This window comes from Protopterus annectens, chromosome 10.part0 (assembly GCF_019279795.1).
Source record: "Protopterus annectens isolate FY-2018-M chromosome 10.part0, PAN1.0, whole genome shotgun sequence".
NCBI lineage: Eukaryota > Metazoa > Chordata > Ceratodontiformes > Protopteridae > Protopterus > Protopterus annectens.
In genome coordinates this window covers 1,561,223,972-1,561,237,158 of record NC_056744.1, presented here as the reverse complement: position 1 = coordinate 1,561,237,158, position 13,187 = coordinate 1,561,223,972, and the positions used below count along the sequence as shown (strand labels likewise).

The 13,187-nt window shown below is 37.3% G+C and overlaps 1 protein-coding gene across 1 annotated transcript in view; it reads left to right on the top strand.

Annotated features, from left to right (window-relative positions):
- LOC122813731 overlaps positions 1-13,187 on the top strand; it is a 181,990-nt gene that overhangs the window by 119,226 nt on the left and 49,577 nt on the right. Inside the window, exon 3 of the mRNA XM_044086203.1 lies at positions 6,888-7,037. Within this exon, the coding sequence (XP_043942138.1) occupies positions 6,888-7,037 (150 nt within the window). The remainder of the gene's footprint in view (positions 1-6,887; positions 7,038-13,187) is intronic.

The following is a 13,187-nucleotide window of genomic DNA, read 5'->3' as shown; positions in this document are numbered from 1 at the left end:
TTGTGGGGGAAGATTTAGCTGAGGGTACTGTAGTTGCATGGGTGACAAGGCTAACTGAGCTTACTGAATCTTGATCAGTGGTTTATTGGTTTCAAGGGTGGGGGTAGGTTGATAGCTGTGAAGTTTGACACGCGTTGGTTATTAAGATAGGCTCACAGCTAGGCATGATGGTGACAATTGCCCTGGTGTGGGTTCACGTGGCGTTGGATTTAATGTTTCAATGTTGACTTTGGCTCGTAATGTTCTGGGACTCCTTATGATGTTATTACTAGTAGTTAAAGTAAATGAGAATTACTTAAGGTACAGAAGTGGTACAAAATTATGGTTATTACTTTAGTATTGGAGAAGGATCATTGGATCATTTTAACCATTTCGCCTAGTGGTGGCTTTTGGGTATTTATATGACAGGGTGTTGGGTTAATGATAGGGATGCAGTTTGGTTTAAGGTGGATGTACACTAAATGTTTGGCTTAGCCCTCCTTTTATGGGTGGTTAGGTTTGAAAATGTTGGTAAAAGGGAGGGTGAACAGCCTGGTTAGGCTGGTGGGCAGAGAAGAGAGATAGGCTTGCCCTCTTCTGTTCCCCCTCTGGTATTGGATGTTTATTTCAATGAGTTTGGAAAGGAAAGTGAGCATTTTGAAGGCTGATTGATAAATAAGTGAGTGGAGGTAAGGATGCTGCTTATGGATGCTGGTTATTGGTTGGATGTTTAATTCAATAACTGGTAAATGAAGTGAGTGATGGGATGCTGCTTCATAAGTAAATAAGCGAGCGGAGGTAAGGACGCTGCTTATGGATGCTGCTTATTGGTTGGATGTTTAATTCAATAACTGGTAAATGAAGTGAGTGATGGGATGCTGCTTCATAAGTAAATAAGCAAGCGGTGGTAAGGACGCTGCTTATGGATGCTGCTTATTGGTTGGATGTTTAAGTCAATAACTGGTAAATGAAGTGAGTGATGGGATGCTGCTTCATAAGTAAATAAGCGAGCAGAGGTAAGGATGCTGCTTATGGATGCTGCTTATTGGTTGGATGTTTAATTCAATAACTGGTAAATGAAGTGAGTGATGGAATGCTGCTTCATAAGTAAATAAGTGAGCGGAGGTAAGGATGCTGCTTATGGATGCTGCTTATTGGTTGGATGTTTAATTCAATAATTGGTAAATGAAGTGAGTGATGGGATGCCGCTTCATAAGTAAATAAGCGAGCGGAGGTAAGGACGCTGCTTATTTGATTGGATCTGTAATTCATTAAATAGTAAATGCAGTGAGAGGTGGGATGCTGCTGCATAATTAAGTAAGCAAGTGTATGGACGCTGCTTACTGGGTCAGGATGAGTGAGGTAATGCTGTCCTGATTAACATTACATGAATGTTTATGCTGTGATTAAAATCAGCTGTATTATGTTTCAGTTGTAATTAAAGTTATGTTTATGAAAGTTCAATAAAGGTCGTCAATTGTCATTCGGTGTGATGTGTTTATTGAAGGGGACCAGGACAAAAATAACTATTTACAAGAGTGTCTACTGTACAATAAGAATTCTAAAGATGTTTCCAAGAGATACTATACCATGTATAAAAGTTTTTATTTAACAGTTCTTTGAACTTTGCCCAGGTGTTATAAGAAGTGATTCTGGTTGTTCTCATCTTGATTGATGTAAGTTCCAGTTGACAAACTTCAGTTGCAAGATTCTTAAATTAATTTAAAGCTGGGGTAGATTTGTTTTCCCAATTCCTGCTTATAACTTTCCTTGCCATTGTTAGAATACTCCATAGAAATTAATATTTAGTTCTCATGACACGAACAGGTGTTGATGTATTAAATAAAATTAGTGATTTGGTTAAATTAAAATCATCGCTAAATAAAGCTTGTAGAAAAAGATTAATACTATTCCAGAGTGGTTTAATAACAACACAGTCAAAAAACATATATTGCCAATCAGTTTTAACATTTAACTTACATCTCCAACATTCAATTTTTTTCTTTTGTACATTAATTCAACTTTATGTGGGTTGATAAAAGTCTAGGCATAAACTTCCTTGAAAATAATCTCCATTTTAAAGAGAAGCTGTTAACATTGATGACAATAACATTAGTTTTTTATCTTCTTCACTTGGAGAATTGTTATTTATGAATCTAAAATATTCCCAATAACTTTCTTTATAATAGTTAGTTGTACTTTTAACCACTTTATATAATGTTTCTGTTGAATCAAAATAATTAAACATTCAATATGTTTAGGAACAGCATATCTTAATGTTGGCTGCATTGAATTAATTTTATATTCAATTGATTTTCTGCAGTATTGAGTATCTAACCACATTTATTACCCAGATCAAATGTATTTATTATTTAATCAGGCATTTGTAATTTTTTGCCATACAACAACTGAAACCAATATACCAAGTTTTTTAAGTGAAATCATTGTTGATAAATTAAATGTAAAGATATTATTCTGGGTAAAAGCTATAGGAAACAGCAGAAAAAAACAATGCGTTATATGTTGGGTTTGTGCAGATGTAGTTTCTAAAAGTGGTCAGTCACTGTCATGGAGATATAGGAACATTAATTGTTTGATTACTATTATCTGATTAAAAAAATCCTTTAACAACCAGAGCAGAACATTATTTGATATTATATGATGTTGAGAGTCTGAGAATTGTGAAGATTTTAACCAAATATTTCCTTGGTATTCCTTCCATTTTGGCCCTATACTTGTAATTTAACCAAAGTGATTGTCTTCATAACCTGAAGATAGTGAATATAATTCTAAATCTGGTGAACCAATACCCCCATAAGAGCAATCTTTAGTACGATAAATTTTGGCTACTCTCGGCTTGTTGGGATACCTAAAAAATCTCAGAATTAATTAATTAAACTCTTTCTTAATATTTTTAGATGGGGGAAGAGAAAGAGATTGAATTACATCTAAAATTTTTGGTAAGATAATCATTTTAATTATGGAAAGTCTGTCATCCATGTTAAAAAAAACTTATTCCATTAATTAACTAGATTCTTTATAGACGTTAAACAATTATTTCAGTTAAAAGTTATTATATTATGAATGTTATGAGTCAAGATGAACCTTGAATAATTATATTTTTTTTCTCTGTCTCCTTACCTGCTTGTATCCGCTGTGATTCTGGTGATATACAAATGCTGTTTATTGTCTGTTGTATAGTCAATAATCTGCCCTGCACATTTATCCAGCTGACTCTCCTCTTCCATCATGGCTAACTGACATAAGAAGCAGAAGAACAAATTCAGTGCTTAGGACTCCCTCATCACCACAACCTCCTAACTATTTTTATGTACATTTAATTACCTTCTACTGCCATGCATTTTAAAGTGTAACATACTTGCGGTACTTTGTATATCACCAGGACTCCTTCTTTCAGCCCCCTCCCCTGAATTGTTTGCCTTTACAACCAGTTTTTCTTGTTCACCTTTCTAATCCTTTTTCATATTCTTGTGCATTACATGTTAAACTTTCTACTATTAGCTTATTTCTAGGTGTTCTACTATTAGCTTATTTCTAGGTGTTACTGGCTGCACCATTTCCTGCTTGTCTCTGTGTTATCAATAACATCCTGTCCCTGTTTGCAAAAACCACCCTGTTTTCTCACTCTAATCTAGTTTTGTCCTATATCTTTTTTCCTTTCTATTTCAAGTTCTACCCCCTTCAACTCAACATATTGCAACTCCAAGTCTACTATTAGTACTATTTCTTAACTATCGTACATTTATTTTATTTCACTCCTGCTTGACTTACCGGTAAATCTACTGATTGTTTTTTGGTTTTTTGGGGGGGGGGGTTTTGTCTTTAACAAGTTTAAGCCAGGTTCTCAATCTCCTTGACCACTTTAATCTGTTATTCAGTCTGTGAACTAGGAAGAAAGCACTCAAGAGTCATCAGAGCAACCAAGTGTCATGACGTATGGCTTACCTAATGGAGGACATGGTCCCCTCTAGCCTTTCAAATGTTGACTAAAACATTGTCCTCCCACAAAGTGCCTTTTCTAGGCAATGCCACACTGATAAATATTCCAACACAGCAAAACAACCTAAGGGAATCTAACGGTGTAACTGCTCATTGCTAGGACCCTAAACAAGAAACTCCACTCCCTCCAAGATTTCCTCACCCTGGAGACTGTAGAAATTTGTGAACTTACTGAGACATGCATTAAAGACGCAGAACACCCCAGCAGTGCAAAGCCACAGTGCCTTACACACATTCAGACCAGCTAGTGCTCATGGCAGGGACAAAGGGTGGAGGTGCTTCAATATATATGAACAGCAAACTTACCTCAAGACTTGTCAATCAGTTAGTCCATGCCTCGGATACCAGTTGTTTATCTGTGTCAGCCCCTCCTGAAGAACATTTGTGTCAGTGTGGAATTCAATGACAGCTCCTAATTTGCAAACATCTGCAAAATTAGTCAGCCAGAGATTACTGATATTGGCCTTGACTTCAGAGAAGTAAATGTCAAAAAGGTGTGGTCCAAGGACTGTTCGCTGAGGGACTCTACTTGTGACTGGCCTCTTTGTAGAGGTGGACTCCCCAATTCTAACCTCCTGGGTCCTGTCTGTGAACCATTTGGCTATCCACTGAGTGACATATGAGTTTGTGCCTAACCTTTTGAGTTTGTCAACAATGCTTGAGTGGGATATTGTGTCAAATGCCTTGGCCAGGTCAAGGTAATCAGTGTGAACCATTTTGCCCTCATCCACTGCTTTGTTGACCTTCTCAAAGAAGTCCACCAGGTTGAGTAAGCATGATCTACCCTTGACGAAACCAAACTGGGTTGGGTCCAGCGTCTGGAGGTTTACTATATAACTATTGATCATTTCCATGATAATTCTTTCCATGGATTTACATATAAGACTAGTGAGACTTATGGGTCTGTAGTTTCCAGGGTCTGTAGATGGCTCATCTTTGTGCAGAGGGTTGAGTGTTGCTGTTCTCCATTTGTGTGGCACAAAGCCTGCTTGGAGGCTATAATTAAATAGCAATTCCAGAGACCCTGATAGGTCATGCTATTTAGAAGGCATCCACGGATATTGTCTGAGCCCAATGATGCAGTGTTCTTGGCCTTAGAGAGAGCATTAGGACCTCTTCCCTAGTGATAGCAGGGGGAGTTATATTAGATGATATTTCCTGAGAGAAGGTTGAGGGGGAGAGAGGGGTAAAGTTGGAGCTGAATTTATGGGCCAGTAGATTTGCTATATCTTCTGGCTCAGTATATAATGAGGTCTGCATACAACTGTGTATTGCCTTTGAGGGTGCGGACATAGCTAAAGAATGCCTTGTGGTTGTCCTTGGCCTGGGAGGCCAGATTCAACTGAAATTTGGCTTTGGTAGACTTTATCTGTCCTCTGAGATGTTTGTTTACCTTGACGAGAGTGCTTTTATCCTGCTGGGTGCTGCACCTCCTAATTTTTGCCATGATTTTCTTCCTTCTGTTAAACAGCCTATTGATTTTGTGATTCCACCAGGGTGGCTTGATTTCTGAGTTAGTTCTGTACTTCTTTCTGGTGGGTACAGTTGTCTCTACACAGCAATTAACATGCTTGTACAGGGTTTCTAGGGAAAGTTCTACATAGGTAGCTGTGTTCTCAAGGTTTATGGGGGCTTGAAATTTTGACAGGTTATCACTTAGTAGCAGGAGGTTAGCCTTAGAGTAGTTTCTGAATATTCCAGGTTTAGCTGGGGGTCCAGGTTATATTTTTACTTCAAAGGAGACCATTTTGTGGTCTGACATTACCAGGGAAGACATTACAGTAGGGGGTGTGCAGCACTCTCCCATATTAGTGAGGACCAGATCTAGTATGGCTGCACCCCTGGTTGGTGTATTGACTATCTAGTTCAGGGAGTTTGTGTTCACAAAATCCAGGAATCTCTGTGCCTGTACATTCGGTGTCATATAGGATTCCCAGTTAATAGTGTGATAATTAAAGTCACCTATGAATATGGTATTAGGTTGGATGGTTAGTGTTTCTATTGAGTTTAAATACATGGTATTGGTTTCTTGGATCATAGAGGGGGACCTGTAGCTGGCATGGATGCGATATTGGATTTTGCCTATGGTGATTTGAACATGGAACAGCTCAAGTGCATTGTCCTATTTGACCAGCCTTGACGTATATTTAATTTTGATGTAAATAGAGACAACTCCATCTTTAGTCCCTGTTTGTGTGGTAGTTGGTCAAAATGTGTGGCAGGCATTATAACCTTGCACTGTTGGTGTGCTTTCTGTGGCTTTAAACCATGTCTCAGTGACCATACAGATGTCAGCATTCTCTAGGGTGAAGAGAGCTTCTAGGGAGTGGAGTTTTTGTTTAGACTCCTAGCATTGAGCAGTAATACCTTTAGATTTTCTTGGTTTTAATTTGCTATGTTGGAAGTACTTTCAGTTTGGCATTGCCTAAAAAAGGCACTATGGGGGAAGACAATGTTTTAGCTAATATTTGAAAGCCTAGAGGGGAGAGGTGCAGACCATCCCTGGCAAAGCAGCGTGGTCTTTTGACCATCTCCATCCAAGCTGACAAATATTGCAGCCCCTTTGAATGACACCAGAGACTAAGCCAATTATTAAAGTCAACAGTAATAGTTTGTCCAAATCCTCCCCAACTGGCTTCTCCATTGTTCAGGCCACTACTATAAACACAATCAAATGGATTCATTCAAGCCTTTATCACTCTGTACCACTGAGAGCATCATTTTTTCCTTGAAATTTGTTTTTTTTTTTTTTTATTTTGCCACCTTGTGATGTGATTATTGTCTGTTAGTATTACAAAGTAAGCTTCTGCACATTCAAACAGACTGAAATGAAGTTAATTAAACATGCAACTCTGTCACTACTATTGCAATGTATTGTTTTTCACTAGATTTTGGACATAGTATGAAAAATGATTCCATGAAGAAACGCCCAACTCACAGCACACCACCACAGCCTTGGAACGGTGTACGTTACATGGTGATATGCACCGCAGTTGTAATAATGGGAGCTTTAATCTACATTTACTGGACAAAGAAAGGTAAGGGTGGATCATTAGTAAGACTGTGCATAACTTATAAAAATGGTAGTGAAGTGTACTTTGCCAAAGTGATAACATAAAGGAAAACATGTCAATGTTGCCTGAGCAATTATCCAATGAAGTTAATAACAATGCATGTACGGTACATTACACTTCATTTTATTATTATTTTATTATTAGTTAGTGAGTCTTCCCACTAGACAAGTGCTATTTCTTATGGCTGACCAAAAAGCATTACATACTTTATCTATATAGAGAAAATAAATCTTTCTATCTGTGTATAGGTCTGTCATCTCTGTAGGTATTTGGGTAGCGGCAGTCGCTGGAAAGTAACTTTGTCAGCTAAAAGAGATGTCATTCAGCACAGACCCTGGAGTTGGTAAGATAACTTCAGAGGGTCACAACCCTCCACAGACCACAGAACAAATTCCTCCTCCTAAAATATATATATTTTTTTTTTAAAAAGGAATTTTGACCAGTTATACTATGATCATGTCTGTACCTTTTCATATATCCATCAACCTCCTTACCTCTTCCTACCCATTAGTCTTTTAGGTTTTGTTAATTCTAAACATATTCTAAAAGCTGAGAGTGCCTAAGCTTGTGTAACTGCAAGGCCTACAGCTAAGAATACATCAAGATAGTATCTAGGTAATACCTGTGGGGAGCTGGATCATAGTTGCTCTCACATTTCCTGCCCTTAGCTTTTCTTCCATATTATCTGTGCCTTTTCCTGTTCTTCACATTTTACCAGTCAAGTTGTTGCATCTTTTCAGCTGACTGATCTTTGATTTCACCTTTTAAGCCTCCATATCTCTTAGGTTTTGCCTTTCATCACTGCTGCTTTTTTAACATGTATGCCTATCAAATAAATAAATACATGGAATTGGAGGTGAAAGAAAAGAAAGCTTCCATTTACTTGCTCTGTAAAGCGTACACAAGCACAACCAGAGGAACACATGGACACCTATATCCATGTGTTAATTCTAAATATGATAGTGTTCCTCCCATTTCAGATTTATAGAGAGGGAAAACAAATTATTTAATAATTCATATTAAGTATTCATATTCCATTATGACCAAAATATACATGTATAGATAATCTGCAGCAGTACATTGATTTATTTGGTAACTTTTCAAAAGTACATATAGCGCTATATAGCTATATATAATTACAACAGGACTTCGATTTGTAAGACATTTTATCAGGCTGTATTTAATCTGCCTTTTTTAATCTTCAGCATTCTAACTTTTATGAAGCAAGTAAAAAGTGTAAAATAACAGGTTCGCTGCAATCAAAACACTGAAGAACACCAGCAAAACAGCCAGTATAACGTAAAAATAATGACATAAAATAAAAATGCCGCTGGTGCTCACTCCATGTAAGAGGTACTTGTCAACAAGCACAATATCCAATATACAGTATGATAAATAACCAAGTCTATTCAGACCCAGTTAAAAGTTCTTGACACAGAAACAACGGTTCAACTAAGAAACCAAGCTTGCCATAAAAGTTAAGCCTATTCAGACCAAAAGTACCATGATAAATCCTCGTATTCCACAGTATACAAAGAAACCATCCAAGTATAGAAAACACACAGGTTTATTGGATCCTCGGTAAGCGCTTTCGCATTTAGCTTTGTCAAACCAGTAAAACCATACAATAGAGCTTCCAATATATATCATAGATTGATAATTAAGATGATTAATTGTTTTGTTATGCTGATTACCTCAATTAATTAGGTTGTATAAATGATATATATTGGAAGCTCTATTGTATGGTTTTACTGGTTTGACAAGCTAAATGCGAAAGCGCTTACCGAGGATCCAATAAACCTGTGTGTTTTCTATACTTGGATGGTTTCTTTGTATACTGTGGAATACGAGGATTTATCATGGTACTTTTGGTCTGAATAGACTTAACTTTTATGGCAAGCTTGGTTTCTTAGTTGGACCATTGTTTCTGTGTCAAGAACTTTTAACTGGGTCTGAATAGACTTGGTTATTTATCATACTGTATATTGGATATTGTGCTTGTTGACAAGTACCTCTTACGTGGAGTGAGCACCAGCGGCATTTTTATTTTATGTCATTCTAACTTTTATGTTAGCAGGGGTGTACTCATGACAAGTCCATCACATCCTCAGTGATGACGTTCCAGTGTAATCTGATCTGCTAAAGGATACATTTCTTCACTTCCCTGAAGAAATTATACTCCCTGCACAATCACATAAAAATCACCATTTTGGATACATGTCCTTTCAATGTTGTCTCTGTTTTTACCTTTCCTTTCCCAAAATCATTCTCAGATGAAGCCATCTCTGTCACACAGGAGAACATCTCTGTATCTCTGTTGGCTCTCTGGTTATTCTCTATATACGGTCATCAGGTGATCTGCCTTCATTTTACCCATTAAGCATTACAATACCTGCAGTGAACTCAAGTCTTCTATCATTGGGGTACAGTGCTGTTTATGCATCTTACATGCGATATATGGCTGGTCACCCATACTTTTTGAGGTATGACATTGGGGTACAAATTTAATCATCATTCTAAGACTATGGTAGTGGTCATCCAGCCATCATAGATTATTAGACTGATCATCCATTTTCTCATGGTGCACTCATCATCTGACCTTCTAATGGTATAGCACTGGCCTGCATTCTTAGGTCAAAATCCAGCTGAATTTATTTTTGGCATGGGATTACCCATATGAGTACAATTGAAACTGTTGTCCCTTGTGGTTAATGTTAAAAATAGTGTAAAAAAGATGGCTTTCAAATGGAAGTAACTCATTTTTTGTAATTAAGAGTCCTCAGTCATACCATATGACTAAGTTAATAAATAAAAAGGAGAAGAAAAAGATTTCTCACCTAAAAGAAAAGAACCAGATCTTTGGAGAAAAGGACCACATGGCAGTAGATTACAGGAAAGCAGATCTGATGATAAAACTAAGTCTTCCACAGGGGCAAAAATTGACAGGATGTATGATAAATGACCTGAAGAGACAGAAGGAGCACCATCCCACCATTCGGACAAAATGTCCATAACTCATAAGTCAGAAATGGAGCTGAAATACTAGAGATGGAATTACAAAATGAAAAAAATCAAGGAAAATGTGGTAGATCTAGAAAATAGACTTTGCAGAGAGAGAACATTCTCCATTTTACCTACAGCCCTTAAAGGTAGGAGGGAAGACACTGTATTGCCTTTGTGAGAAGCCAACTCCCTCAGTGGACTTAGCTTAGAAAATGAAATCCTGACTGAAAGAGCACACAGAATTTATGTACCTACAGAATCTGCATGAGAAATGTACAGATTTGTACCAGTGAACGAATCTGCAAAATTTTACTTTAAGGAAAGAAAGAACTCTTATCTCTGGAGGAAAGGAAACAAGTTACAGATTGGTACCACCAGGATCTTTGTGGACAATGATAATTATTTAGCTGTCACCACACAAAATAGGAATATGTTCATTCTCATGGTCGGATTGAGCACAGAGAGAGAGAGAGAGATGGGAAGAGATCTTTAAGATGTAAACACTTTTAACCAGTGAAAATAAAAGTGTTTTTCCCCAAGTGGACCAAAACCTTTCCAGAAGCAGACCAAACACTTCAGGAAATGAGGAATTATGGGAAAATGAATATCAAAAGGGTATTTCCAGCCAAGATGTAAGAAGATAGGAGGGACTGACAGTTCAGCAGAAGAGTCCAGTTGAAAGAATGCAATAAAGCCCCTTCCTATATTAAAAGAGAAAAGATGATGACATGCAGAACAAATTTATGGATCTTCAAAAGATCTCAAAGCCTCTGTACTGGAGGGCCAGTAACCAGTGAGACTGAATCTGCAGTGAAATAAAACTGCAATGCATCAATCTATTTGATGAATGTAGTCTAAAATATGTTGAAATATGTTGAAATAATGCTTTAAAATATTTATTGGCATTTATTTACTGGGACAGTCCAACTAAGCAATGCCCCTTTTTTAGAGGAGACTTGGGGAGAAAAGTTCCATTATACAGACATCATGGACTTTTGCATTGTTTCATCATTTAAAGTCAGTTTCATTCATGATCATCAGTTCCATTAACATCTTTCGCATCAGTTATATCATTTACAGTTTTGATTAAAACTAACATTTACATATGTTGCATTTTTTAAATACTGTGAGATATATACAGTAGAATCTCATCAATATGTACAGATTGTTAAGTTTTATGTGAGAATATTTGCTACTATATAGACTTGTTCAACATCTAGGACATAGGAAGATAAGAAAGAGTTAGAGCAGAATAAAGAAAAAGAGGGGAGGATCTACAAGGAAAATAAAGATTAGATTTTAGAGGAGGGTATAGTTGTGATAATACTACATTATATGCTGTGCAGCAGAGAGGTATGGCACAAATTCATATAGCTGTATTAGTGCCAGTTTAACCATGGGAGGTACAGGTGCAGAGACATTTATTATTAGGTGTTGCTTCAGTTGGGATTTAAAGTTTTTCAGGTTGCTGACTGATAAGTGGAGTGGGATGGTATTCCAGATATTAACAAGGCAGTGTGAATACAGAGAGTATCCTCCATTGTTGTCAGGTTTAGTTATGGAGAGTACAAATTTGTCAGTGGAATGTATAGGTCTCTTAGTAGTGTAAGTTTGAATGATGCAGGGAAGTGATAGAAATATTTCAGGCTTGTGAGTAAAATAGAGAATTATTTAGTTCAACCAGTTTAGTTGTTTTAGAGAGAGACAATTATGCGATCTATATTGTTGGTTGGCTGCAAATTTAGCTATTTTATTATAACATTGTTCTAGTCTGGCTGATAGAAAGGGGATGAGATTGGTTCGGATAGGAGAGGAATATAATAGCATGGGGAAAAGAAATTAAGTGAATGTTTTGTCTCACAGAGTCAGTAAGGTAGTGCTTTACTCTATACAGGCAGCCTACCTAAAAATGTACCAACAGTGTGCCCTGCTGGACAGAAAAAGAAATATACATGTATTATTGTAACTGCATAAATGTATATGTTTTAACAGATGATACTGGGAGAGGTTAATCTCAAACTTTGAAAATAGTTTGAAATGTAAGTTACCTGGCTTAGGTCATAAAGATTGTATCTTACAATTCTCAATGCAGCCAGAGAGAACATCTGTACTAGGAAGCTTCCTGCATTGTCATTGGGGTGAACTAATTGCCACTCTGGAAGGGTGGAGGTTTGAAATTGTTTTATGACTTCCGGAAGGTGCAGCAGATCTTAGCAAGGCTGTGTGTGTGTGCGTGTATTATGAGACATATGTGCTAAACCCTGGCAGTTTCTAGCCAAGGGGAGAAGCATGGAAACCAGAAGTCAGATGACCAGATGTATGTGATGTCATTCTGTAATCCATTAATAAAAATAATGTTTAATACTAGATAAGACTAAAGTCTCAGAGTAGTCTGTTCTTGGAACCTGACAAAGAAGGATCCCTCACCCTTCATCTTACCTTGCTTTAGTAAGTAACCAAGGAATAATTCTTTAGATCAGTTGGGAAAATATACTGAGATTAGTGAAGTATTGTTTTTCTGTAACTATGTGAACCTGCCCACCTGTGTTATTTTTAATATTTCCTGTGATTGAAACTCTGGTGTTCATTGTAAATTGATATTTGGTATTTTCATGTTCTTTTCTTATTTATTAAATATATTTAAACTTTTCATTGTGACTGGACTTTTAGAGAATATATTAATCTCTGCGAGTACTTGTATATATTTGATGACAGCTCTAGCCACTCCTGAAAGCCTTGCTGGTGGTCAGTCTATCATTTGTAATAATAATATTAATTTTATGCAGTATAACTGGGTACCCTTACAAGAGCCTTAGAGTAGCTGGTTTGGAGTATCTGGTGGTGTAACTACCTTATAGTCCAGGCAAAAGGGGACATAGCTAGTAAATTTATCCCAGCCTTTCCTGTGTGTCTGTGTGTGTGTGTCAGCTGCCTGGAGCAGGGACAAGAAGCACTGGTTTCACAGAGAGGGTGCTAAAGGACTTGGCTTGGACACTTGGCTGAGGATCCAACCCTATGCCTATGCCAGTGGGGAGTCTTATTAGGGATCTGGAGAGAAAGAGAGATGACCCAGTCCCCAGACTGACTGTGTTCCCTGTGTGTTCTTAAGAG